Source organism: Diadema antillarum, unplaced genomic scaffold (assembly GCF_040938485.1).
Source record: "Diadema antillarum isolate AM-2024a unplaced genomic scaffold, OU_Dant_1.0 seq00001569_RagTag, whole genome shotgun sequence".
In the NCBI taxonomy this organism is placed as follows: Eukaryota; Metazoa; Echinodermata; class Echinoidea; order Diadematoida; family Diadematidae; genus Diadema; species Diadema antillarum.
Window position 1 is genome coordinate 392,029 of NW_027272290.1, and position 12,159 is coordinate 404,187.

At 38.7% G+C, this 12,159-nt stretch overlaps 1 protein-coding gene across 1 annotated transcript in view; it reads left to right on the forward strand.

Annotated features, from left to right (window-relative positions):
• LOC139710811 (adhesion G protein-coupled receptor A3-like) overlaps positions 1-12,159 on the forward strand; it is a 148,287-nt gene that overhangs the window by 26,684 nt on the left and 109,444 nt on the right. Inside the window, exon 2 of the mRNA XM_071622718.1 lies at positions 9,794-9,865. Coding sequence (XP_071478819.1) covers positions 9,794-9,865 — 72 coding nt within the window. The remainder of the gene's footprint in view (positions 1-9,793; positions 9,866-12,159) is intronic.

Here is a 12,159-nt window from a genome sequence, read left to right on the forward strand (position 1 = left end):
AACTGGGACAAATTGTACAGTGTACCAGTGCTTTTTCATAACAATGTTCTTTTATTATTATTTTGTTGTTGTCGATTGGATTGATATTCTCCAGAGACTGTTGCCGTTTCATGATGACTGCATTGCCTTTGAGTTATGTGAACTTGAGCGTCCCCATCAGGTCAACCTGTTTAAAAGGTCCCCATTGCATGTTGTGTGTGTTTGCTTCCTACACAGTGACAATGTATGAAGTATACAAGCAAACTTATCAGTGCTAGAGCTAGTTGGTATACAATTGTATGTGCTCTCCATGCATTGTATGTATTACTGTCAATCTAGTTTAGGAAAATAGGATTAAATAGGTACATTGTACATACAATTTATCTCGTTTAAATGAGACTGAAGTTTTTCGTACATGTACGTAAAATTTGTACATGTACAATGGTGTGTAGGCCCTACAGTTGAATTGTATGTGAAGTGTACATGTACAACTGTAGGTATTGGTTGTTTAAAAAAAAGTGTAGCATGCATTTTGTTGATTGACTACATTGTAACCCTACATGTAGTCTGTAGGTGATCGTTCTCACAAAGGGACAATTCGATACATCAAAAGAAGTAGGGCATGTTATATTGAATTTCTTTCTTTTTCCTCATCAGTTCAATAAATATCATCACTTGTTCCTTTTTCTCCTCTTTCTCCAGCTCGATCCTCCATCTTCATATTTTTCTTATTTCATCGTGGTAACGAGAACTAGCCATCTTTGTTCTACTTTTTCCTTCTGTGAAGAACTTTTTTTTTTTTACAGTCATGTCTGTCTTTGCAACCCTTTTCTTTGTGAGGAGGATAATAATAATAATAATCGATATTTATATAGCGCTTTTTCTAAACAGACACAAAGCGCTTCAACAATTGTAACAAAATACAAAAAATCAACAGTATTTACAAAACAAAACATAGGATGAGATGATACATTGTACCCTAGACTTACATAGGATGGGGATCTCATCTTGTCTGAAAGCCAGGTAGCGCCACCGCTTGTGCACAAGATCACCCAGATGAGTTGGGGTAAAAAAAAGAGAGCATCTAAGTTCATGTGGGGTCATCCATCATCAGTTATGGGACCCATGGGGTCGCAACCAGGGTCACAAACCATCTGTAATTATTTCCTAAATGTCAGTAGGGAGTCCATAACTGGTTTTCTGTTAGGAAGTTGGAATGAACAAATTCAAATGTTGAAGCTCTTATGAATGGTTAGGCAAGGAAAATGTGAATACATAAGTTTTTTAATATATTGTATAAATGTGTCGTATTGAATACTGTCGATTGAACTGTGTGTTAGTGACATCCAGATGAGTTAGACCAGCAATATTGTCACAAAATATCGTAAACCTGAACCTCCCAAACTGAAGTGGTTAGACATTAAACTCTTGTGGCATTCTCCAATCCTTTTGATGCGTGGTCAGGTGTTCCCTGTGAACCAAGAACTACAGGTGTATAAAAGCGAGATACAGTATGTACAAGCTGTATATATGTTTAATGGGCTTCTCACATTCTTTTAGGACATTAGGACTATAGAATTTTCTCTAAAAGGACATGCTATGGATGGCAAAGTGAGAGAGTCACAAGTCATACTTCGTATATTAGCTAGGCAGATAACAGCTTTATTTGGCTTGAATAATGCACTTTTACCTACATGTACAAATATTAAATTCGGTACAATTGTAGAATTGTCATGAGAAAGATTTTGAGGATAAGAGCCACCTGAAAAGGTCAAAGGTCAGTCATGGTTGCCATTTTAAAAAATGGCCACCAAATCCCCTCCGATCATTAAATCCTCAATAACATGAGAACCATTTGAAAATAAGTAGTTGAATTTTCCATTCGTATGAGTAACCATGACTATCATGTCATAGGGCCTACATTCCAGGAGTTTTGTGTATCAAGAAGTCGAAGGTCAAAGATCAAAAGGTAACACAAGTTGTTCAAATTGAGTTGGATCATGTTCTTCCTCAAAGTCAACAATCAGGTGCATTTCTGTGTCAATTCAAAATGATGACCCGGAAGGATCTACATTTTGTAAATTGAGGTTTGAATGTCAAAGGTTAAATGATAGAGGCTGTCTCCTCCTGTACTGATCGGAACAGAGTTTTTCAGGTGGCTCCTATCCTGGAAATGTTTGAAACATGATGATCTACCACTGTGCCAAATTTCATGCTTGTTGGTAAAAATGCACAATTCTGTCACCTTACCTGCTCCCTTTCCTTTCCCTTTCTTGCTCCTAACAGAGAATAGGGTGCGAATCTTGCGCGAAGTGGTCAGTTTCACACACACCCCAGACCCCTGCAGAATGGGCACAAATGATAGCCACCTGCTATAAAACAGGATCACCTTGGTACATCATGCTCTATGGTTCAAGAATAGTGCAGGACATCACAAAGCGTCTATAGGGCTTTTTACACTAGCAAATTTTCGCTTAGTCCCGTACCAACGGTGGGGCTAGGGGGGGGGGGGGGCCTTACAAAATTGTAGCCCCACCGTTGGTACCGGACTTTCCTTAGTTCACTTTCTGTTTACACTTGTTTTTGCCAAAGTGGGCTAGCCCCACCGATAGTCCCGTACTATCTGGCCCTGCAAAAAAGCAGGGTTAGCACTGCAATTGCTGCGCCAAGCAAGCGAGTGTAAACAGAATGAAAAAATAATCCGTGGCTAAGCGACGGAGACGAAGTCCGACCCCCCACTGACCAATCAGAAACGAGGTAATCAAGTGCTGCCGGGGCGTACGTGTACTTGTACAGTGCACAGCATAATCATGAATATTCATGCGGTTTGGAAAGTACGGGACTAAGAAATACGAGTGTAAAAAGGTCAGTTTTCTCCTTAGCCCAGGACAAGAGCTTAGCACGGGATTTATTGGCGAGTGTAAAAAGCTGAAAAAATTGGTACGGGACTAACGATAGTCCTGGGTCAGAGAAAGTATGGGATTAAGAAACACAAGTGTAAAAAGGGCTTTATTTCCCACTTGCCTTGTAATGCCTGAATTATATCATGTGTGATCACAGTGGCATTATAACCGAACATATGTTTGTATGCTTTCCTTTTTCTATCAGCATGGAAATGGCTTTGTTGAAACAGAAGTTTCACCATAACCTTGTTTGTCACTTAAGCAATTTTTTTTTTTTTTTTGCCATAGGCTTGCATGATAGTGATTTTTAGACCTGAACTTTCAGTTCATTTCCCAGGGACCGTTAGTCTTTCATTATCTTTGTTGTAGCTGATCCCAGGGCACTCCTCTGTTGCATTTTGCATGGAGATGGAAAGATGACTTGACTTGAGTAGGCATGGGGAGAGTGCAATCCTTCGATAGGCACAAGAAGTCGCTTTGTGTGTCAGTGATGGTAACAGAAGCCTTGTCAAATAAACCAGTCAACGCTACCCCCTCCATTATGACTCTGAATCTGGGTTATTCACCCTCTAGAATACTTACAAACTACTAGTAGTCTTGAGATAGTAGACCAGGGATGTCATCTTGGAAAAGACTGACATAGCACGATATGTGGAAATTCTTTAGCCATTCGACTGGGCTGGAAATTGTGCAGTTTTAACAATTTGAATTCAGTAGCCCTTCTGCGTGTGCTGTGTCAACATTGTCAGAGAAACGCTGTTGGTTCAATAGATTCTGTGAATTTTGGCCTGACTGGTGCTAGTGTCAGACTTCTCTGTTTGTCTGCGTATGCTCTGCAAATTTTGTAAAAGAATCTCCTTTGTTAAACAACAGCAGCAATGTGTACCTGCCCCTTTCAGTGGAACAATGTCTCCATTTCATCCCACTTGGTGTTTTTTTTTTCTCCTTCTTCTTTTTTGCATTATGGAGTGGTCTTAGAACTATTGCACATTTTGCTCAGGCTACGTATGAAGATAAGCACATTGTACACATTGTACTGAGTAGGCAATTCTTTGATTGACATCTCCATTAGAGCATGTTATGTCAGTGACAATGGACAGCATGATTTATGATTCCATGTTGCCAGAGTGACTCCCGTGCCATGAAATATTGACACATTAGCCGTGCATGCCCCACATTCAAGCTGCCGGTCGTCGTGGTGATCTCCCTCACCATCCAGTGTTCACAGGAGATGCGTGCATTTGTGTAGTGTATCATCTACTGTATACTGTGTCTGCATACAGGCCTGTAAAAGGGGAGAGAGGATTGTGGAGGGACAGCATGTGTTGGGTTGGTTTCATATAATTTCGTTTTTTATTTATGTTTTTTTGAGCACTTTCTTTATTTGTACACCTTATGCTTGCTGGTCTGTATCATTATCTGTTTTGCTCATTTTGAAATTTAGTCCCTGAAAAAGCATAACTGGAATAGTAGGACCTCCAAATGAATAAGAACCAAGCAAAAAAAAAAAAAATTACAGAAGACAGATTTCCCATATTAAACACACATCATGCCAAGCTGATGGGGACACCCTCTTGTAACCCTATCCTCCCTCCCCCCCCCCCCCCCCCGAAAAAGATTAAAAATATAAAGTTTGCTGCAACTAGCGAGATCTACCTTGTGCTGTACAGATGAAGTACTGACACATGACTGCCATTGATTGGTAATTTCTGCTTTTAGTACAGTCAATTTTTTAGTAGACCCCCTCAGATCACTACCCTAAAATGCCAAGTTAACATTGTGTACAACCAGCCCAAGAGTTGCAGGTGGTAATGACGAAACTGGAAGCAGCTCATGCGACAAACACAATGCTGTGTACAAAGTCTGCATGGTAATTTGTGGCCCCCCGAGGCTTTTAACACGTGTACGCTTTTACAGAGATTTATTACAGGTACGGAAACGATAAGGCAGCATACCGTGGGTGCTAGGGGTTTACAGTCGACTCGTAGACAATGGAGAGTAAACAAAATGTTGCTGTACCTGCTTTCGTTTGTCTTCAGTATGTTTAGTTATACATCTGACTCTGAGAAAATTGATTTGCAAGTTCTGATAAAATGGCAATTTATGGCTGCTGTGTTTAAACATGTTAAATTTGTTCTCCCCTGCTGCAAATCATACTGTAGCCAATCCCACCTCCAATAATTTTCTGTACGGATCTACAGATCTGCATGTACTGTAACATGCCATGGAATGTAGAGAATGAGAATTTGTCGTTGTTCGTTAAAATGTGTGTTTGATTTCTTGTCAAAACAATTTAGATTCATGTTGATTTTCTGTTGAACTGTTCAAGGAAGTGCCAACATATGCTGCTCCAGGATACATTTGCCACGCACCGTGTATACAACATTGTGATTGTAGGGTGTACTTGGTGATTTGCTTGCTGTTTCACTACTGTAAAGAATAAAAGCAAGACTGTCCTTCTCCTTGTGGTATTTATGTGCTGTCTTAATATTTCAGTCTGTTTCATCCAGTATTCTCCTTTACACTGAGCTCAAACCAAAATCTCCTTTTAAAAACCTGCCAATAGACCCTGCAGGTATTTTCAGAGCTGCAGTTTCAGCATCACTGATGAAGTAAATAAATTTTTTTTCAGTCAAAATTTGACACAATCATAACATATAATTGAGATCATGTACATATATTGTACAACATGTGTTACATATTACACATGTCATGTGACACATTACATGCCTGATGTACATTTTTCTTGATACCAAATATGTGAAAGATACCTAAGTTTTACATCAGTGTTCACTGTCATCTTTAAACCCACACTGCATGTTTGTGCTGTCAAAAAAGAGATGATTGAGAATCCACGCTTACAACTTACAAGCTTCTTTGCAATTGCCCACCCTGTATGTGGTATTGAATTTTGATACACCTGCCAAGCAGTCATTCCTATTCCTGTTTATGATGATGATTCTTGCTTTATCAGCCCGCTCTCTTCCTTTCCCTCCGTGTCTATCCACCTCCTTTCTACACCTCATTTTTCTCATCTCCCTCTGTCTACCTCATCTCTTCCTCCTCCTCCTCTTCCTTTTCTTTTTTATTCATCTTTTCTTTCACTCTTTCTCTTTTCACTCTCCAATGTCATTCATGTAAACACAAACTGACCCAGTGCCATGCTTGCAGTTACAGAGACTCCAACCCCAAGCACCTTCTGATCTGGAGATTCTCCCGCCCGAAACCCCTAGCAAACGGGAGACTCCAACTTGATGTGCGCGAAGGGCACATCACGAGCGCGAAGTTCCTTGCGGTGTAGGGTTCGAGATGCTCTCTCACGCTTTCTAAGGCTTATTTTTCAACATATAATGAAATTAAGTAAGAAATCATTTCAAGCGGGAGAAATCAAATCTCAAGCGGGAGAATGGGAGATTCTGCAAAAATGGGCTTTTGGCAGGAGATGTCGAAAGCGGGAGAGTTGGAGTCTCTGCAGTTATAGATCCACTAGACTGCATTCTGCAATAGACTGTCTGTCATTTTCAGCTATAGTACATGTGTTAGGCAGTCTGCTCCACAAGTTGAAAAATGTACCGGTTCTGTAAAACCAGAAACATTCGCTTCATGAAACTTCCTCAAATTGGAGCCAGAGGCCCTTTCTTACGGCACGAATCCTTTTGCGAGTTGCCGCCGGCATTCAGGTGCTCTATGCAGACTAAAACATTCGTGTGCATTTCGCTTTCACAAATCTTGGCTCCTCGCAAAAATTCATTTACGAATTATGCACACAAAAACTTCTGGTTTTTCAGTAGGCCTACTTATCAGGATCATAAACACGCACACTTTGCTTTGGAAGGAGAGCAGGATTGCTTCTCTTTACTGTTTGAGGCAGGATTTTGTTCAGAAAACAAACAAATCCTACAAGCCTCAAGAGGGTATAGATTAGTTCATAACAACGAATGGGAAAAGAATAAAAGGACATGACAAGTGCCGTAGATTATGCATTGTGAGACTCTTCTATTGGACATAGTTTCTGAAGAGATGTTCAAATGACACAATTTGCATGAAATCAATCTTGACAACCAGGGTTTTTATTGAGTTGCCATCCCAATCAATACAAGTCGAGTTTGATGCCCTTTGCAGTAGACAGATAATCCATAATGCAATTTCACATTGCCTTGGATTATGGTCATGTGTCTGCTTCTCAATGATATTTGTGTGTTGATATCATCAGTAATGATGAACTAGAAGATAGTGAGCACTGTTAAACTGAGGACAGTAGTCATGCAGTGTGTGAATACATTTTATACTGTGTGCATTATGTACGTAATTTATTTACTGAATACATAATTTATGTCACTCTACAACCAGTAATGCATACAATGTACATGACATTCATTATTGCTCAGTGTTATAAACACTTTTGAAAAGTTCCGTAAAAAAAAAATCTGAACAAAATAACATAAGAAAAAAAAAAGTGTTCTAAGTTTGTCTTAAATTGGAAAAGATTATTACGAATGTCAAATTTGTTTCATTACACTTTGGAATAGTGTTGAATTCCTTTGCTGGAAACACTGTTATTGTATTAAACAAGAACGATGCCCGTACCGCCTGTTCTGAATATATTTGTCCAATTTTGCTGCATTTTACATTTTTGGTGTTCAACTTTTTAGCCTTTTATTTTATTTTATTTTATTTATTTATTTATTTATTATTATTATTATTATTATTTTTTTTTTTTTTTTTTTGGGGGGGGGAATAGGTGGTCATGTACATGTAGGAAGGAGAAATGTACCTACTGTATGTACACGTATCTTGTCATCAAGCTTTTTAATTGTATCAACATTGTGTACTTCATGTTCAACTCTTTCCTTTTTTGTCTGTAAAAGCAGGAGCAGCACGTCATGATTTAAATCAGTTTTAAGAAATTCTGTTTATTGGGAAAGAGACATGCTATCACTTCCAGACTGATTTTATTGCCCATCTTAAAACATTTTTACTACTGGCAGGATGTGACAAGGGTATGCGTAAAACAGCCCTAAATCATTGTTGATGGGAGAAAAGCCTACTTGTCTAATGGAAAAATGATTACCTGTGCTGTCCAAAATATCGCCTATTTCAAGCTGATTCTTTTTTTTTCCTCCCAGGGAAGGCTTGTGCGAGAACAGGAGGTATAATGTGCTTCTGCCAGAATTGATAGGCCTCATGAAAATTGATTTTGACAGGTATAGTGCCGAGTGATAATGTGTGGAAATGGGTATTATCACAAACTTACTTGTAGATGGCTCATTAAAGTGTCATTTTTGGTTAAAATTTTCCAATTACCTGGCAGCAGATCTCTCCTCCTCCCCCCCCCCCCTCTCCTTGGCATGTACTGTAAGAGATCTGTTAAGAGTGAGATGGTAGCAACGAGTTGTAAAAATACTGTGTTGAATTCATGTAAATATCACATTTTAGTAGGTTTCTCTGTATGGATGGAAAGTTCAACACCTTGCAATGGCCTGCTCGACTCCACATAGCACTGTAACTATTATGTACACCATATTGCGAGGACTTTGTTTTCACGAATTTCGCGGACTTTGTTTTCACGAATTTCACGAGTTGGGTGCTATGCAGGAACTTTAGAAAACAACCTGTGAAAATATCAACTCAGATGATACCAACATGAATGTGACATGCACATGTACATTGTATATTTGTTTCCTTCTACATGTATATTGCCATACTCACAATCGTGAATTCAACCACTTGTGATATTATTTGAAGCTCCTGCAGTGTAGCTGCAGTGTAGCTATCCGTCTTTGTGATCTATTTGAGTTTTTTGAGCATCCTAGATCTGTAAGTAATGATCTATCCCCTACAGGGTTGGTGCAACTGGGGGAGCCCCCCCCCCCCCCCCACTTATTTTGTTGTTGCATAATACAGTTGTACAAACAATGTACATACATATAGGAATATATACTAGGGTCTAACCACTTGCCCCCCCTTTTTTTTTAACCCTTGAAGTGGCACAAGAAAAATGTGGTTAAAGGGACTGTACAGTACTGGTTGAGGTAAGGGATTCATGTTTTTGAACATTTCTAAGTGAGATAATGAGAAACCTTTTATGAAATTTGAAAGAGCATGTAATTTTAAGAAGGATTCAACGTTTATTTGATGAAAATTGGTTTTGAAATGACTGAGATATCCAAAAAAGTGATAACAATAAAAGGCGACAGGCCACAACTTTATTGGGATCTCTTTGTTTCACCTTGGTTTTGGATATCTCAACCATTTCAAAACCGATTTTCATCAAATAAACTTTTGATACCCTTTAGAATTGCATGCTCTTTGACATCTCATAGAGTGGTTTCTGAATATCTCGCAAAATGTTAAAAGCTAAATCCTCACCTCGACCAGAACTGTACACACCCTTTAAGTTTTTTTTTTTTTGATAAGCCCTAGCCTTTTGTCAGAAGTTGTACCACAAAATTGGCAGCTGAAGGTCCTTTTTTGTTGTTTTGCTTGTCAGCTAATGACACCCCCCCTCTCCACTTTGAAAAAAGCAGTGCCAGTCCTGCCCTACAATTGGTTGGCAGATCTTATTGCTTGCCTTGCCTTACTATTGTAAGGTTTACTGTATACGCCATATATTTCGCGAGTCTTAATTTTCGCGAATCCGGAATTCCCGACGATTTTGCGAGTGGTTAAATTCGCGATCCTGGAGTCCTATACTGAACGGAGAAATGTACATGCCTACGTCACATCCATATCGGGATCAGAGTCAATATTTTTTGCATGTCTTCAATTTTGTGAATAGCACCTGATTCGCGAAATTCGTGAAAACAAAAACCTCGGGAAATATTTGGCATATACAGTACATGATTTGTGTTTTGGTCTTACAAATATATTATCTGTTTTTATCTTTACTTTCATGATTTCATCCTGCACAGGGATCTAAGCAACAATGGAATAAAAACGCTGCGACAGGGAGCTTTTGAGGGCATGGACTCTGTTAAAGTGCTGTAAGTACAATCACACAGAGTTTTGTGTCTTCGTCTCACTTCTATTATTTGATAGATGTGCTAGGTTTGCAGAATCTTGTTGCATCGCATTTGGGTATTTCCACAGCAAAAGGGTACTTTGCAGGGATGCCAGGTTATTTTCTGTTTTCAATGTGCATAATCCTGAGATACATCATGAGAGATACATTAAGATCTCTTTATAGAACAACTTTATTCCAAAATTGCTTTATACAAGCCATCTCATACAATTTTTGCCAAAATGAAGAATTTGGGGCAAATGTATGCAACACTGAAATGGCATCTTTGTATGAACATATGAAGGTCAATAGCGTTCATTGAAAAATTTGTGTTTTTCAACTGAATGGCCTGATATTTAGTAGAAAAGATAATAACAGCCCATATATTTTATTGATGTATTTTATACCATTTCTAGACTTAAGTGGTAAACATATGTTACTTTGACTGACCAAAGTCCATATGGACTGTGATTGTTGTCATAAGATTATTGTCATAATAGTAGCCACACAGACTCATGTGTGTGTTTACAAGTATGTGTGTGTGTGTGTGTGTGTGTGTGTGTGTGTGTGTGTGTGTGTGTGTATGTGTGCGCATGAATATGTATGAGTTTTCAATGTGTATAAACAATGATTGTGTAAAGCTTGTCATTGATAGATGTCACTCATGTTTATTACTCTGATCTTTTTCTCATTCGTTGAGTCAATGTTCCCATGAGGTTTTGTTTGAGAATGACTTACTGAAAGCTAAATAGAGATGACAAAAGAGTGATCACAGGTGTTAGGATGGACAGAGTGCACAACCTAGAACTGACCACAAGGGCAGCTTTATGTTTGCTTGTTAAAACATTTACAATGCCATCTACCCCCAGAGAGAATAGCTGAGGAAACTTCTAAGCTATGCATTTTGCACCTCCAGAAATGAAGGCAATCGGTTTCCAGGGAAACACTCTGCCATGAAAGTAAAAAGAGGACACTCATCAAAGATGCAAAGTGAAAGCAGGCATCACAACAATGAATTTTTATCGCCCTCGGATCCCGCGCCGACTGTGCGCCGCTCATCAACTCACGAAATATGTGAATTTTGATGGAATATCTCGCCGCCAAGTTGTGCTTTGCCGCTGTAACTGGTTCTGATGGAATACTGACTACTGCTGCGGTCTGCAGTATTGCGTGGGGTCCACTGAGGTGTGGAATTTCATATTGGCGTGATAATGAGGTTGCAGTCAGCGGTCAGTTTGATCTGTCCCTCTGAGGACCGCTCACACTGAGCCTCTGGCCAGTATATCATTGCATTACACAGTAGAAAAAAAAAATGAAATAAGCTCATATGGATGAATTTTTTTTTCTCACTTGAGCAAGGCAATTTTCTCAAGTATATTGGGTAAGATACATTTATCTCTGATCAAAGTAGGGTTACAGTGAGTGGAATGTTTTCTTTTCCTAGCTAGTTCCTGGGTTAAAGGACAAGTTCACCTTCATAAACATAAGGATTGAGAAAATGCAACAATATTAGTAGAACACATCAGTGAAAGTTTGAGGAAAATTGGACAATCGATGCAAAAGTTATGAATTTTTTAAATTTTTGTGTTGGAACCGCTGGATGAGGAGACTACTACAGCTTGTGAGTCATATGCGTACAACAGTATAAAGAAAATATAAAAGAAAATTCAACATATTTTCACTTTTTTCGCATAATAAAAGAGCAATTGACTTGCCTCTTTCTAAAGGCAGGGGGAATAATATTACCCGTAACATTCATCGGTAACGAGTCAGGGGAATGTGTACTTTTTTCAAAAGATGGAATTTTGTGAAATTCTCTTTATATTTTCCTTATATTGTTGTATGCATGTGACATCTAAGTTATTCATACACTGCAGTAGTCTTCTCATCCAGCGGGTACTGCACAAAAACTTCAAAAATTCATAACTTTTGAACGGATTGTCTGATTTTCCTCAAACTTTCAATGATGTGTTCTACTAATATTGCTACATTCTCTCAATCCTTATGTTTATGAAGGTGAACTTGTCCTTTAAGCATCTAAGCTCATTGAATTAAAACTTCTCATTCCCTAAACAGAAAATATGATACCTGATTGAATGAGGAAATGGAGAAGAAATTTGTGGATGTGCATGATAAAATAAAAGATTACTTCCATCACATCTTCAGATGACACACACACACATATCATTTATGTTCTGTTTGATATTTTGGACAATGACAGTATTATGGATGGGGAGCAAAACCTTTCTGCTGAAATGGAAGTAATCTTTATTTAAA